Raw genomic sequence first — 16,849 nt, 5'->3', positions numbered from 1 at the left:
ATAATTCAGTGCAACATGAAATACACTATTTTAGAGGAATGCACAACTATCTTGGGGGCTTAGAAGAGTGTTTAAATAACTGCTTGGGGAAGTTGTGTGGTAACATTTAAAATGGGTCTTGAAGGATGAATAGGAGTCTCAGAAAAGGAAAGGCAGACAAGTTAGGCCATATACGCCTTCAAATGTAAAGATTAGAATATCCTGGGTGAAATTTAGAGAGGGTGTTAGGTCACACACACATACACACACACACGTGCATACTTGGCCAGAGGATTAAAGTATTAGAGTATTAGTTTACATTTGTCACTTTTGTCCTTACCAAAGAGATGAGAAGTAAGGCTCAGATAGTTACTTTTAGGCTCTTCATCTAAATTATCTGAGTGTTATCAAGATACTTTAAAATGTTAAGAATAATTGACTATAATAAATATCTCACTAAAAAAGAATGCTACGAAAAGATTAATTTCCTTCAAGAAGCTTGCATTTAATGAAAGATATTTGACCTTTTCATTAAAAAAAGGTAGCACAATCACTAAAATTGTAATGATATAGGAGAGTAGAGCATGGAATCTGCAAAAGTGATACAAAAGGTAACACAGATTTTTGCTCTGTATCTCTTCTATAGCACTTAACATTGTTCTGTCCAGAATTTTAATTCCTGTTGGTCTTTCCCACTAGATTAAGTTTTTAGGAGTCAGAGTCTCTGTCCTGATAATCTTCTGTTTCTTAAAGGCCCAGCAGTGCATGTTATGTGCAGTTGGCATACGGTAAGCGTTGTTGACGCAGCTGCTGAGCCTGTCCTGACCCGCACACACGCGGAGCCTGGCCGTTTGAGTGTCATGCATTGATAACTCTACCTGGGACGTAGTTGTCAACTTAGAGCATCCTGTGTTTCCAAGGGAGTTATCTTATTTAACTGTTCACACTCAAAGTGAGGAGGTTCAGTGGTTTGATCCAAGGCCCAGAACCCATAGGCGGCAGAGCGAGGACTCAAGCCTAGTTCCTGCAACCCTCACCCAGCACTGTGGAACCGCTCTGTCATCCTGCCGAGACACTTGTGAAACAGGCGTTTACTGGGGGATTTGGTTGTTGTGTTTCCAGAGACACAGTTGGATCCTGGTTTCCGTGAATAAATGCACATAAACTTTTTAAAAAGCAAAAGGGGCAGTTGTCTCCATGGAGTAGAGGCATGTGAGCCAAAGAGGTTCCTCGCGTGGTGTTTCCAGAGTGTGGAGGGTGGAGGTGGAAGGGACCCTGTAGATCCAGCTGTCCCAGAACAAAGGAATGTATCAACCTCTTTATGAGGAAAAAATAAAGTATCTCAGATCCTTAGAACCCCATATTGACTTAAATTATTTTTATTGTGTTATTTGAATATGTACAAACATAAACTCCTTATATCTCTTTGGCAGCTGAAATTCAAAACATATTAATATTAAAATTCACACTAAATTATAAGTTCAATAAAATCCAAATCGGCGTGATTGATTTAATGGCTGGATGATGTTACCTAAAGCTAACTTCAGACACTGCTGTCTGTCAGTGTGGCTCTCAAGCTGGGGCTCGGCGTTGAGCTCAGCACACGCGTTCTTGGAGCCCTGGGAGCACCTTGGAAGGCAGTTCCCCCCACATCTTCCCGTTGGAATTACTGGGAAACCGGATGATGTCATCTGGTCTTCACTGATGTTCTAAGTATGTCTTTTTCTTTTCCTATTAGCCCTGATGGTGAAAGTAGCACTACTTAGCACTGAAAGTAATTTTATTTATTTATTTTTTCGCTTGAGGAAGCTTAGCCCTGAACTAACATCTGTGTCAGTCTTCCTCTATTTTGTTTATGGGTCACTGCCACACCATGGCTTGACAAGTGGTGTAGGTCCACGCCTGGGATCTACACTGGTGAACCCGGGCCACTGAAGTAGAGCGTGCTGGACTTAACCACTATGCCAGGGGCCGGGCCCTGAGAGTAATTTTAAACACAAATACATTTGTGGGTGGTGGTATGTGGTTATAGGTGGTCATCTGGAGAGTCCAGAATAGCTTTAAAATAATTCCTTTACTTTTTCATGAAATGAAAAGACAAAGTGAAAATGTTCTTGTAGAAAACTTGTAACCCCCCAGGTTAGGTCCTTTGTCTTCCAGGGCCAGTTTTGAAAACATCACAGTAGATGTGAGGTCCTAGCAAGGAGGGTCAGAGGTGTTTTGGGGAGGCGGCTCGACCTTAGCCGTGTATAGGAGGCCTTCTTGTCTCCATTGGGCCTTCTGCAGTGGCGACTGAGCAACTTTTGAACGAGCAGCATAAACTTGCGTGTTTATGGAACAGGACACCATACCAAATGGCAAGGCACCAGTAGACTTCACAATCTGTCGTGATGATGTGCCAGTTCAGATTACTGTGATGGTAAACGTTCAGGCATGTCCCATACATAGAGTCTCCAAAGAATATAATTCAGGTAAAGGAAATGAAAAGGGTCATTTGTTTGGTAATCTTCTTAATAGCAGGCTTGCTCTGGAAATGAGTGGTTTTAAACAGATATTTTGGATAATAGAGCATTGCCTTACATTGCATGTGTACATCACCAATTTTCAAAGGATCAAGTAATAATTCTTTGACGATAAAGAGGGCAGCACCTCAGAGGAGCATCTTTTACTGTATTATTTGATTTAGTTCATACAATGCCCTTGTTTTAGAGATGAGGTGAGAGTTTAGTGGCTTAGTGACTTACTCAAGGTCACATAGATAGTTACAAATTACGATTAAAATGTAGGTGAATAGTAAACCTTGTTGGATACACATGCATAAGAATGACCATCCGTTTTTGTGAATAAAAATATTTTTTATCAGAATTAACTGCATATTAGAGCAGGATTTTAGTATTTCCTTCATAGATATGATTTTTGAACAATTTTTTCTTTCTAGTAGCCTAGTTTTTATTTAGTGGTTCATTTCTTTCCTTAGCATCTGTACTGCTGGCCATCAGTTAGTGGAAAGTCATCTTTAAAAAAGTGGGTCTATGTATTTATTTAATTTCAGTTAAGTTTGTGTTGTTTAGCAGGGTAGCTACATTTACTGGTTGTGTGAGGCATGTTTAACACATTCCAACTACTGTGGCCAAAGTCTAGAACACAGGCCTGGAGATTTTACAGGCTTTGGAAAGGATTTAGTTTTAATTATTAATAGCTCAGTAGATTGCTTTCATCCCATCTGGATGAGAGGTGAGAGGAAGATGGTTCTGGGTACCAGGTAACATGCTCAGGAATGGGCTTCCTTCAGGCCCAGGAATCTGGGAGCAGAATCTTCCTCATGACAGACACAGCTTTTACACACGATCCTGACTCCTCTCTCTTCCCACCCTCGGTTTACTCCTGTTCCCTGCTCCACACTGCTGCATTTTCTGAAGTCCCCCGCCTCAGTCCCTGCCAGAGAAGTCTGACGAGGAAAGCTTGAGAGAGTGGTTTGGGGAAGCCCTGAGTGAGGCACTTTTGAAAGCTGTTTCTGGAGATAGAACCTGGGCTGGCACCTGTTCTTCACTGTCCCTCACAGAATTCCAGTTCGTGAGGGGGATGCTCTGTGAAGGTGGGCCTCAGTTACTTTGGTTTCCCATGGAACTGCCAGTAGTTGAAATAGTGTCTTGCATGCAGTTGGCACTGAATAAATACTGAATGTGTGACTGTGTTGTCAGTAGGATCCCAAATCACCTATTTCTGTTTTCTAGAAAAAGAAGACGAGGCAGACCCTGTTTTATAGGCATCAAATTTATGAATAAGTATTTGAAGTACAGACCAGACTGGTTCCTGATCATTTGAGTTTATACCTTATGGCTCCCTTTTTGATTAAAAAAAGTTTGGAACTCTACATGGTAGTAACTGTACTTATGTCTTTTGATTGAAAAAATACGTTATGACAAAAACTCCTGTGAATTCATTAACACTTTAAAATGAATTTGTTACAGAGCGGTTCGTATGTATGTATTTGGAAAGAGCAGCACGTATGTGCGATGGATATTTCCTTTATATCATTCACTGACAGTGCTGACCCCTGGTTTCTGAGTCCTTGGCCAGCTGCACGTGGGAATTCCAGTTAATCTGTCAGTTGGGGACTGTGAGGACAGCCAGTGGAAACGGTGTGAGGACGAGAGAAGCGTAGGCGCGCGGCCTCCAGGCCTTACCCACCCTCTGCATCCCGGGACTCTGACCTACTTCCTCGCCACGTCCTTCATCTCACCCCTCCAGCGGGACCCCTTCTTTCAGAGTAGCTTGTTGGTCACACAGAGCCCTGAGCTGCTGTTTCTCAGACGGTTTTGAATTGCAGAGCTTCCTGCTTCTCTGGTCAGTCTCCCTGCGGTCCTTGAGTTCACGCTGTTGGACAGCCTCCTTCAGAAGGAGGGAGCGCTCCCCGTGAGCCTGCCCTCCTTCACGCTCCCACTCCAGTTCTCTCTTGCTCACTCAGTCACTCGTGAACTCTTCCGTTCCCTCCTTTGCACGCCCGTGTTCTTGCTTGCTTTCGCAAAATCCACAATCACTGTTGAGATCACCTTCTACTAATACGTGCCAGGTACTTTAGTAGGTGCTGGAAATACAGTTAATCCTCATTGTTTACAGATTGTGTATTTGCAAATTTGTCTACTTGCTAAAATTTGTTTGTAACCCTAAAATCGTTACTCGAAGCATTTTCGCGGTCATTTCCAGACATGTGCAGAGAAGCAAAAAATGAGTCACCTGGTGGGCATGTTCCCAGCTGAGGTGTTGCAGTGCGACACTGCCTTCTTGTTTCAGCTCACGCTGTCCTTTTAGAGATCTGTTTAGTGCCACGTTTTCCACATTTTCGTGCTTTTTGTTGGTGATTTTGCTGTTTAAAATGCCCCTCAAGCGTTGTGCTGAAGTGGTGTCTGGTGTTCCTAAGTGCAAGAAGGCTGTGATGTGTCTTTTGGAGAAAATACGTTGGTGGGGTAAGCTTCCTTCAGGCATGAGTTGTGGTGCTGTTGGCTGTGAGTTCATTGTTAATGAATCAATGATATTAACTGAAACAGAACTCACGTAAAACAAGGTTATGTATTGATCGTTTGACAAAAATATTATGACCAGAGCCTCACAGGAACCTAACCCTGCAGTTCCCTCAGGAGCAATGATTCAGTATTCCCTAATTCATTGTTTATGGTGACTTTACAGAACATAACTACTATGAATATGAGAGTTGACTGTACATACAAATGCAAATGGCACTTCCTCTTGTGAGTGGTCTTAGAACTGATTCAAGAAGAACTTGCAACTTCGTTGGAGGAGTCAGGTTTGCAAACTAAGAATTATAATTTGGTGTGATAAATGTTATAATAAAATTATGTGCAAAAAGGGTTTGGAGAGCTTGGAGGAGGGACCTTAATTCTAGGGGTAGGAGAAAATGTCAAGATTCTTCACAGAGGAGATGGAGAAAAGTAGGCAGGCATTCTCAGGAGAGAAAAAAGCTTGTGTGAAGGCAACTTTGCCGCAGGGTTTGGAAACATGGTGGCTGCTAGGTGTTTCCTGATTCTGTTGTCCTTACTTCTGCCTCCCCTGCCACGGTCCTGTCTCTGCTTCTGTTTGTCCCAGCTGCTGCCAGAGGCTACACTTCTGAGTTAGGAGGGTCCTCCCCTGTATTAGCATCAGCCGTTCAGGGGATGGTGCTGCTATGTTGCTCTGTGTCCTGGCCTGGGAGGCACCCTGGAGCCTCACAAAGAAAGCCAGCCCCACTGGAGCCAAGTGGGAGGCACTGCCCTGGGGGCAGCTTCAGCTGCGGCCTGGCCACCTCATCCCTCCTGCCTCCTGCCATGCTAGGGACTGACTAAGACTTGTGCAAAGATATCATTTGTCAGTCTGTTGACTTGGTGCACCTCAGCAGCATCCTAACAGGCAGCTGAGAAGAGTGTGTGCATTCCTGACACCCCTGCTGCGGAGGGCTCCCCTTAAGGATTAAAAGGTTATGATGTTAAGTGGGAGAGACACGCTGCACAGAGCTGTCTTCCTTCATCCTCTCTATAAATGCTTCAAATCCTGACATAAGTGGATCCCCTCCTTTCTTAATCTTTTTTGTTGTTGTTGTTGTAATTCTTCATTGAAATCCCCATCGAGGTTTTCTTTTCCTTTGTAATAAAGTGCCCAAAGCTCAATGCAGTATTCCAAGAAGAGATTTGCCAAGGTCATGCCAAAGCCATCCCTCTCCCTGTAGCGCATCCTGTGATTGCTTTGCCGTAGCGTGGAATGATTCTGGCTATTTAGCTGCCCTGTTGCATTGTATGTTCTCACGGAACCACTGTCCATTCTTAGCGCTAGATTTCTTTCTGTTCTCCTGGCCCCTTCCTTCCTTCCATCCATCCGTCCGTCTGTTTTCCTTATGAATTGCTGTGTTTTGGATAGTTTTCTGTTGGTTTTGTTAACTTGGCTTGTATTCTTTTTCTTTCTTTCTCTTTCAAGTTGATTTTCACTTTTCTATGTTTTTATGGAATATTCAAGCCTCTATTTGCATTCTGAACAGTTTGAACTTGGAGATAAAGCATGGAGTAGTGGAAACACAGGGCTTAGAATCCCAGCTCTGTCTTTCACTAGCTGTGTGACCTTGGGCAAGCTACTCAAACTTGCTGAGCTATAACTATGAAACAGGCTAATGATAGCAACGTCATAGCATTGCTGTGAGGCTTAGAGAAGGTGATCCCTATGAAGCAACCAGTACAGTGCTTGGCTCACAGTGGCTGCTCAGTCCAGGCTTGTTCCCTTAGTGTTCTTCATGGATGAGTGTGGCAGTGACGCAAGTCCTGTCCTGGTGCAGCCTCGATACTCCTTGCTGGATGGGAGATGCATGGAAATTGTGTTTATTGCAAGTTTGAATTCTGAAATAAAGACTTATGACATAGTCTAAGAAAAGAAATAAACATTTTCCTTCAGATCAAAACATGGTGTCCTTCAAATTATACTTTAAAGAGTTAACCTTAAGCCTTATTTATTAATTAAGATTAATTTTATATACTTTATTGTCATATGTAGCTCATTATTATTTTATCCACTTAAGAAATTTCTATTTTGGGGTTTAATTTACTTTATGATTGTGATTATTGTTTTTAATATTCACGTATTGGTGAACTCACTAGGCTGTCACAGCACCCGAACAGCCTACCATCAGAATTGGGTTTTCAGGGTTAAGACACTATTTTAAAAAGGCCTGTGTCAGCATGTGATTTTGGTGTTTTGGAGGAATGGAGTGATTGGTCAGCGGTGTCAGCCCTGATTAGGGCTAGAAGAGGGCTGTTATGCCCGAGCAGAGAGGGGCTTGAGAGAAGTAGCCACAGTTGCCTAACTGTTGCAGAGAGGAAGGGACGGGAGAGCACCAGTCAGTCACTTTCTAAGAGAGAAGAGTCAATTATATTATCACAGGTGGGGTTGGGAGGAAGAATTTGATTCTGGGGAAATCTGGTCTGACATGAGTACAGTGGGAGCTGGGAGTTGGGGACCCAAGGAGTATGGAGGATGCCAGGGGCAAGCTTCATCTACCTTGTGATTTTACTTAGGGTTTCTCAGTGGGTGTTGGGGGGATGAGTGTGCAGAGGAAACATGAGCATTGGCTGGGAGTGTTTGAGAAATTTAAGAGCCCTGTTATTGTTTCTCTTTGGTGTTGCATTTTATCTGCCTTGTGCACACGTGCAACTTTCCCCTCAGGTTTCAGAGCTCTGCAACTTTGCTAACTTTTTGTTTTCTTACATGATTTGATTTTTCTTCCAAGTAAGTTCTCTTAGGGCAGCTCATGATGTAGGGTTTGCTGGTCAGGCAGACATTCATTAATGAGCCATGTTTACTGAGGCCAACATTGGGAAGAGGATGGTGGCAGGCCCCAAAATGCAAGGAAGTAGTAGGCAAGATGTCCTGCAGGAGGGGATCATCCTGTGGTCTCCCTGGGAGGAGAGGGAAGGGGACCCTCTTGCCAAAGTAATGTCTCCTCCCTGTCCTCCTTTCCTCCTTGAAATAGCAACCTCACTCCCTTGGCTGCCTCTGTCAACATTAATTCAGTCTGCATTTCTGACCTGTGCGCTCGCCCTCTCTGCAGTGGGCAACTGATACAGCACATTTTATTTGGTTTCTTTCCCTATTTTCCAAATCCACTACAGTTTCTTTTCCATTTCCTGTTCAATACGTCCTTCCAGAGTTATTGTGCATAGCTCTGCTTTCCACGTTTTGATGTTCCAAGACTGAATCACTAGAATTTTAGACTCAAAGCGACCTTAGAAATCTCAGTCCAATTCCCTCATTTTACAGTTAAGGAAGTTGAGACCCAGGATTGTTAATCAACCCATCCGCAGTTACCAGATTTTGTGTATTGTTTGTGGAAGGTTGGCATTCCTTTATCTAAGGAAATTCTATGAATCTTTTAGTTCTTCAAAAATTGTCTTTGGGCTCATGCTGTCGTTATATTTGTTGATCTTTCAGTTTCTCTAATTTTATTTCTATGAACCAAGTCCTGAATTTAGCCTGCTTAGTCTATCATAGAAAATCTTTGGTACGTTTTCCTTTTTCAGTTCCCCCCTACAGTCTACCCGACGATTGTCCTGAGACAGAGTAGCTGGATTCAGTTGTCTTTGGCGGTGTCCTTTTTGGATCCCTTATTTTCTTAATTTCCCTCTCAACATTTTAGCTCTTCGCTTTGCCTCCATTGTTGGTCAGTCTGGTTCTTCAAGGGCATTCAACTCTCAGTTGTTATGTAAAGTAATATTTAGTTTGAAGTTTTTTCAGCTTTTGCATATCTTTGATGTGCATTTCGAGTGGTCATTGAATGGCGTGTTACTCTTATCAGATAATCATCTATGGTAAGAAATGTTACGTGTGATTTCTTTTTAACTTGGTGTTCTAAGATCCTAAAAGAAATTTCATGAATTTTTCCTGTAGGGCTCTTTGTGGAAGAATTAAATGTGTGTTGGCTACACATTGACACAAACACAAATATTTCTTAAAATGAATATTGAACTTCTCAAATTTGCATTCTATTATACCTTGAGTAAGATTTTCTTTCCCCTGTGGAACTACATTTCTGGAAATGTATTGAAAATTTGTGAGCTAATATGCTTTGCTCAGCAAATGTCCATTTCTACAGGCAGCTTCTAAGGAAGGCCTCTAAATTGTCTCGCCAGTCCTGTGGTACACTTGGCGGGCTCTGTCATTGGCAGCATGCTTGGTGCCGTATGGCTGGTGAGAGCACAGCACAGAAGGCATCTGTGTGGGCCCCTGGGTTCAGGGGCCCCTGACCTTTGAGTCCCCAAATACCTAAGTAAGCAGCTTCTGGAGAGAAGGTATTTTCTGTTTTTTTTGTGTGTTTTTTTGGTGGAGGGGAATGGAGAGAATGTAGGAATTCTTAATTTTCTATATATTTTGATGAGACAAAATGAAAAATTGCCTGCCTGCTTGCTTCATTTTCTTTACATTGACCAGATGCAACTGATTCAATTGTCCCCACAATTCCAGCGGCAATTTTGATGGCCAGGATTGTGGACATAAAAGCAAGCCCATCTGGAATAGTGGGAATTTTAAAGAGGTTTTGAAAAATGAGGCTTAAGGTGAGGCATATTGAGGGCATAAGGGGGTTGGATCTGAGTTGGAGCTTCTAATAAAATAAGAAATCGTGCCCTCCTGCCTATTCTCTCTGTGTTTGTTGCTTTCTATCTATTTGGGGACTTCTCCCAGGAGAGAAGAGTTAAAAGACCTGCTTCTTATTAATGGTCCTTTAGTCATTATATTTAATCACCCTGATCCTTGCAACAACTCCCATTAAGACTTTACTGCTAGATTATTAATGAGGAAGAGTACATCTGTACAAGTAATTGTGGTTAAGGGAGGCTTAAATACCATGACTGTAATAAACGGTACGTAGGAGAAAAAGTGAACTTAGGAAATGCTCGGGAACTCTACAATCAGGTCAGTTTCTGTATAGTATAAGTTTAATAATAGTTTAAGCAGCCCAGTGAGTTGAAAAAAGGCAACCATTTGGACAGTGTGGTTAAAGCTATTATATATATAAATAAAAATATGGAAATCATGTTTTAAAATAGCAGGATTATATGTCTATATGTTTTTCTTTTTTTTTTTTTAATTTTTGTTTATTGCAGTAACATTGGTTTATAACTGTCTATATGTTTTCAATGAGAACTGTTGAGTCAGGAATTTTGAAAAATTCTGATTTCGGTTTTTAAATGGGTATAGATATGAATTGGGCATAATACCCATGAGAATTATACATTTTCCAATTGTCTAATATTTTAAATTAGTGTCTACTGCAGTCCTCCATTATCCACAGTTTCACTTTCCGTGGTTTCAGTTACCCGTGGTCAACTGTGGTACAAAAATATTAAATGGGTGAGAGAGAGAGAGAGAGCGAGAGTGCACATTCACATAACTTTTATTACAATATATTATTATAATTGTTTTATCATTAGTTATTGTTGTTAATCTCTTACTGTGCCTAATTTATAAATTAGACTTTATCATAGGTATGTGTATAGGAAACAACGTAGTCTATATGGGGTTCAGTACTGTCCCCGGTTCAGACATCTGTGTCTTGGAACATATCCCCTGCGGATAAGGGGGGACTACTGTATAGGAGTTTAATGTCTTATAACATTCCTAAACATTCTCTGGGGTCTACTGTAATTTTCACATTATTATCTCATACTTTAGTTTTAATGGGTTTGGTAAAAGTTTTGAAGTTTTAATATCAGTTTTTCCCACTGCTCAGAATTTGATGATATAAAATGAAAAGAGGTTTCCATAGTTGCTAACATTCACCAGATTTTGTTCCAAAGCATGGGCTTTAGTAGACTTTTGAATTAAATCCACATTCTCCACCCAAGCCTAGTGATATAATCCAACAGTTCAAAGATAGGTATGCTATAAACAGCTATAGTTAAATAATCTTAAAAAAAATTAAAACATGGAAATACAATAAAACAAGACTTGATCACTTTATAGTGGAATACTCTATAAACTGTCTGCATTGGAAACATGTGGTGAGTTTAAAACATGTGAGCTCTATAATTCTCAAGTGTATGGTTTATTTGAAGGCAGAAACTGTTTTTCTCCTCTGCGTATATATAAGAATACAGATTAATGTATTTTTTGCTTTCACAATTTGTATTTATTTTTTAATTTGTAATTTAGAAAAATCACTTTGGAGTACAGATATATAACATAAATATATTCACTTCAACTAAATATTTTGTCACTAAATGCTGAAGTGTGATCATAAAGAGATTAATTCTATAAATCTTGCTACTTTATCTATCTTAGTCTAAAACAAAAATCACACGTTAACATAATCCCAAATAAGAGGAAGAAATTATTTAAAATCTCATACATGATATAGAAAAGTAATAGGGTCTTTAATTTTTTATGATCATTTTAATTTTTAAGGTATGCAAGCTTACCTTAGTGTCATTATATCAATTGTGTAATAATTACAGGAGCTGAAATGTACCAGTGGTTTTGCAATGTAATGTCTGCACAATCTCATTTAACTGTTAACTAAAGTCATACGACACTCCCAAGTACGAGACGATTGAACTCTTAAACCATCTCAGAAAATGCTGCTGTAGATTATACTGTTTTAAATGGAATAATTCACTTTGTTTTCTGGGTTGCCTAGAAAGTTATATTATGTATGTACAAGCAATGGTCTATGTAATAGCCTGCTGGGGAAATAGAGCAGTGTTTACTGAGCAGTGAAAAGGCTAGTTCAATTTCTTAGCTTACTCAACTTTTTTTTTTCTTTTCTGTGAGGAAGATCGGCCCTGAGCTAACATCTGCCAATCCTCCTCTTTTTGCTGAGGAAGACTGGCCCTGGGCTAACATCCATGCGCATCTTCCTCCACTTTCTACGGGACGCCGCCACAGCATGGCTTGACAAGCGGTGTGTTGTTGCATGCCCGGGATCCGAACCGGCAAACCCCGGGCCGCCGCAGCAGAGCACGTGCACTTAACCGCTTGCGCCACTGGGTTGGCCCCTCAACTTTTTTTTAAAGCATTTTTTCATATACTAAAAAAGCCCCCCCAAAACATGTAAAATGAGAATCTTTCATAAATACTGAAATTAAATGTTAGATTGTGATATCCCTAGCACTGTAAAATTTTGTTCATCCTGTTTTCTTCTCATCTCCACCTGTTCCTCCTACAAAATGAATAGTGTTTTTTAAAAATTACATTTTGAGGTAAAGAAGAAAGCACATGTGATTCTCGAAATAAGAGTTGCTGCCCTTAATTCCTGACATAGTCTGAGGACCCTAGCCTTTCCCCACATGGCCCTCCCCAATGCTTGCCCCTTCGGAAACAGCATCTGAAGCCCCCCTGGATGCGAGGGTCTGGAGGAATCACATTGCTTAGGGAAAAGTAAAAAAATGAAAGGGGCCCATCTTGAGAGTGTGGCATCTCCACTGGAGCTCTTGGAAACTTCTATCCTGTGGCACAGACCAGGGGCAGATCAATTCGCATCTGGGCCTCACTGTCCCACGTATTTAATGGGGAAAGTTGCGCTGGCTGTTTTCTAAGGTTTGTTCCAGTTCTAAGAGGTTGTGATGTTAACTTAATGTCAGCATCCGCTGTTGTTTATTGAGGCTTCCTCTGTGCTGAGCACTGTTCTCTGATTGCATGTTTGTAATCGCCCTGTCTCAAGATGCCTTAGAGACCAGGCTGCTGAGACTTGGAGAGGTGAGATAAGGAGTTGTAAATATCCTGCTGCTAGTGAGGGCCGAAGCTGGGTTTGCAGAGGCCTTTGACTCCCAAGCCAGGCTCTTCACCACTGTGCAAACTGGGCAGCTTCTGCTGAAGCTACCTGGGTTGTGGTTCCAATCCAGGAAAGGCTCCTGTGCGCTAGGCATGGCAAGTATACAAAGCAAATGTCAACTAGTGCATAATGGTTCCAAAAGGAGGAGGAAGAGTTTCATTTTTTAAGTGAAGTGTCTGTCAGGTGATGAGATTTCCTACTGCAAAAAGGAAAGCTTAATTTGAATAGTTTTTCGTGTCCTTTGTAGAAGTAAAGGCTCAGTATACAATTCCGCACCTGGCCTCCTTTTAAGTAAAAAAAAAAAATGAACATAATTTGTTTAGAAAATTTACTTAATCACAGCAAACCCAAACTAGAAATTTTTAGCCAGGACTAATCTTGTCTGTGAGGAGAATATTTATTATGCAGATGGAAGTAAAGACTAAAATAGCTGTTAATGTCTTGAACACTCTTTTTATTTTGTCAGTTTTAATAGAAATGAACGAGAAGTCACGTTCAGCTTTATCTCTGGGCTCAGTGCAGGGTTGTTTCCTGAGAGAACGAGCCTCTGGGATGGCATGTAGAGGGGCGGGGGTGCCTCTCCACTGTGTGCCCCTCCTCCTGCCGGCTGGAGCTTCTCCTCGCACCCCAGACAGGTGTGGTCCAGTTGAGGGGGAGCTACAGATAACTTCTTGCTCTGTGCAATTCATTTTGTCCCCAAACCCAGCATCAGCAGTCCCTCCTTTTCCCATCGTTTCTGTCCTTGCCGGATGCATTGTTTTTGCTTTTTGCTTTCCCCTTTTTCGATTCTCTTAGCATACACTTATCCGAGGAGGTCATATTTTGTTACACACCCGCTCGGTGCTTTTTGATCCTCTGGAAGAGCACCTATCAGGAGGTGCAGGCCCTGTGTGCTGTCAAGTGGGTCTTGAGCCTTTCCTTAAGTTAAAGAAGAGACATAGAGAAGCTGGCCTTACAGCGGACTGTTGACTTTGTCAGATTCTCTCCCTTGCTTCCCTTCTGTGCTCTCCTGACTCGTTCTACAGCAGTTGGAGATGAGGGGCACTAAATTGTGCTCTCAAGCATGTTCGTGTCAAAGGCTGTCTGTATTGGGTGATGTGTAGCTTGCTGTCTGTCCTCTGGGTCTGAATGACAGAAATGCAAGAACTCAAATGACCTTATCTGTTTTGCTGTTTTAACCCTGAGTGTGGACATGTATTTGTTTATTTTCTTATTTATGTAAAGTGCCAGGTGGGCAAGAACAAATGGAATATTTCTAAAAGTCATTTTAGTGTTTATTTTTTAAAAGTACCATCTAGGAAGATACTGTTTTTGAAAGTTTGAATTTCGTGGTGTGAAGAGGCCATTCGGTCCCGTTTGTTTCTCCAGGGGCAGCTCAGAAGCACGTTTGTGCTTGGAGAGTGCTCATGGTTGTGGGATGTGATCTGGTCCTTACTGCCCACAAGACACGTGGCTGCAGGAACCCTAGGTTGTTGGGTTAAATGGGAGCCAGGCTTTTGCAAATCTCAGGTAGAAAGAGAACTGTAATATGTTTATGAAAATGTGGAATCTTTTTGCTTTAGGAATGTGGAAAAAGTACAGCTTTTCTCTTGTGACTTTTTCAGTTGGGTGGGTCTCACTCAGTCGCGATAGAAAGCATTATATCTCAAAATGTGGACTGAGGATTGTCTGCATCAGAATTCCCCCAAGGGCCTGTTAAAAATGCATATTTCCAGACTTCCTGGGTCAGAATTTTAAAGGGTTGAGGATTGGAAATCTGCACTCTCAAAAAGCATCCCAAGTGATTCTTCTGCACGGTGAAGTTTGAAAACCACTCTTACAGAGTTGTATATGAACTCCACTGCTTCCAAGGGCAGGAAATACCTGACATCACTGGTACTCTTGCTCATATTGGTCTATGTAGCAAGTACTTTATAAAATAAAGCTGAAACTGTTATTTGAACCGTGGGCCTCGGCAAAGGCTCTCCCTCTCAAGATGGTCACCGCCCAAATTGCTGTAGTAAAAATGAGAACAACCCGCCACAGTGTTGTCCTTTGCCTCTTTGACTGGTTCAGATAACTGGCATGTGGAAAAGTTCAGCTAGAAAACATTTAGAATCTTCTGTGGTTTAGTCATTATGAATAAAAAAATTAGAAGTAGTTAAATTTATAGAGTTAAGCAGTTACTGCAAAATGTGTTAAAATGGGTTGAAATCAGTATTTTCTCATCAGAGTTATATTGTATAATTGAATATTGCTTTAAATACAGAAAGACCTGATTTTGCAAAATATTTCTTTGCTTTTTTTTTTTTTCTAACAGGAAAAACTAACCCAAGAGTGTGTATTCAGAGAACAATTTGAAGAAAACTGGTATAATACGTACTCTTCGAACCTGTATAAACACGTGGACACTGGAAGGCGATACTATGTTGCGTTAAACAAAGACGGGACCCCAAGAGAAGGAACGAGGACTAAACGGCACCAGAAATTCACACATTTTTTACCTAGACCAGTGGACCCCGACAAAGTACCCGAACTATATAAGGATATTCTAAGCCAAAGTTGACAAAGACAATTTCTTCACTTGAGCCCTTAAAAAAGTAACCACTATAAAGGTTTCACGTGGTGGGTTCTTCTTGATTAGCTGTGTCGTCACATCAGCTCCACTGTTGCCAAACTTTGTCGCATGCATGATGTACGATGGAGGCTTGGATGGGAACATGCTGATTTTGTTCTGCACTTAAAGGCTTGTCCTCCTGGAGGACTGCCTATGCGCACTTGCTTGATTTATTGTGAGAAGAGCAGAGGGAGACTGAGCGTGGGGGTGTGAGTGTGTGAGTGGATGGGTAGCAGGGGAAATTGAAGAGAGAAGCAAAAGCCTAGAGGACAGCGGCCTGATGCATGCTGGGAAATGGACACGCGTTTCCATTTTTGATCAGTTGTACTTCATCCTATATCAGCACAGCTGCCATACTTCGACTCATCGGGATTTTGGCTGGTGGCCTGCACAAGGGTATGCTGCATTTTCAAAGGCATAGAGGGTGCAGTCTTACTTAAAAGACTTTTTCAGTTAATTTTCACTGGTGTCATCCCAGTGAATTTCAAGCAAAGACCTCTTAGTAAAAAAAAAAAATTAAATTTATTTATAGAAATTCCAAAGGCAACATTTTATTTATTTTATATATTTATTTATTATATAGAGTTTATTTTTAATGAAATATGTACAGGCCAGATAGGCATTTTGGAAGCTTTAGGCTCTGTAAGCATTAATGGCAAAGTCCGCTGCGAACCTGTGGTAAATTCATGCAAGTACATATAATGGTGCATGGATATGAGAAACTCTGATGACCCTAATGTACTAAAGGCGACAATCTCTTTTGTGCCCGTATTATTGTAAACTTATGCACATCATTCACGACACTGAGTATTCACTCTTCAGACTGCTTGTTTCATAGCTTATCCCAGAGGATTAAAGATAAACTGGGTCTCAAACTTTTATTCTGTGTCTGTAATATTTCCTCTCTCATAAATGACTTCTTCCATCATTGTAATTTCATGGTTGGAAAAGAAAGAGTTGGTGTATATCCTATTTGTTTAAATCTATCGCAGACTATACCAAAGCTGAACAATAACTGTGCTTTTATTTTAGTTGGTCTCCAGAGCAACAGGACTAACAGCAAACGTACTGATTTAGAATTCTCAAAAAGGACAAAAAAAAAAAAAAAAAAGCTTATAAAGCGCAGATTTTTTTTTTTAAGGGACAAGAATCAGATTAACAGGATCATTCTTGTAAACTTTTTATTTGTGCACTTGGCTATCAAATATAAAATTATAGAAGTACAATAGTTACATCTTTCATAGAAAATTCTTTTGGTGTGAACTGTTACATTACATGATAATAGCACCCTTCAAGAAAAATTGCAAAATGAAACTAATAAATCTTCACTACTAATGACAATGAGGGGGAAAGTATTATACTTGTTGACTGTGTTTTATTTTTTGAAATGGTCTTCACAAGCATTCAATTTTTTAGAGGGGAGGTTACTATATAGAATATCTTTTGCAAGGCTTTTATAACATTTTATGCTG

General features: G+C 40.9%; 1 protein-coding gene across 1 annotated transcript in view; it reads left to right on the top strand.

The window, feature by feature from the left end:
* Positions 1-16,252, top strand: part of FGF9 (fibroblast growth factor 9) — a 28,962-nt gene extending 12,710 nt beyond the window's left edge. The window contains exon 3 of the mRNA XM_004435256.3: positions 15,081-16,252. Within this exon, the coding sequence (XP_004435313.1) occupies positions 15,081-15,326 (246 nt within the window). The 3' untranslated portion in view covers positions 15,327-16,252. The remainder of the gene's footprint in view (positions 1-15,080) is intronic.
* The last annotated feature ends 597 nt before the right edge of the window (positions 16,253-16,849 follow it).

The sequence above is a fragment of the Ceratotherium simum genome, chromosome 10 (assembly GCF_057802395.1).
Source record: "Ceratotherium simum simum isolate JZ-2026a chromosome 10, ASM5780239v1, whole genome shotgun sequence".
Classification (NCBI taxonomy): domain Eukaryota; kingdom Metazoa; phylum Chordata; class Mammalia; order Perissodactyla; family Rhinocerotidae; genus Ceratotherium; species Ceratotherium simum.
This window is presented reverse-complemented; position numbering and strand designations above follow the sequence as displayed.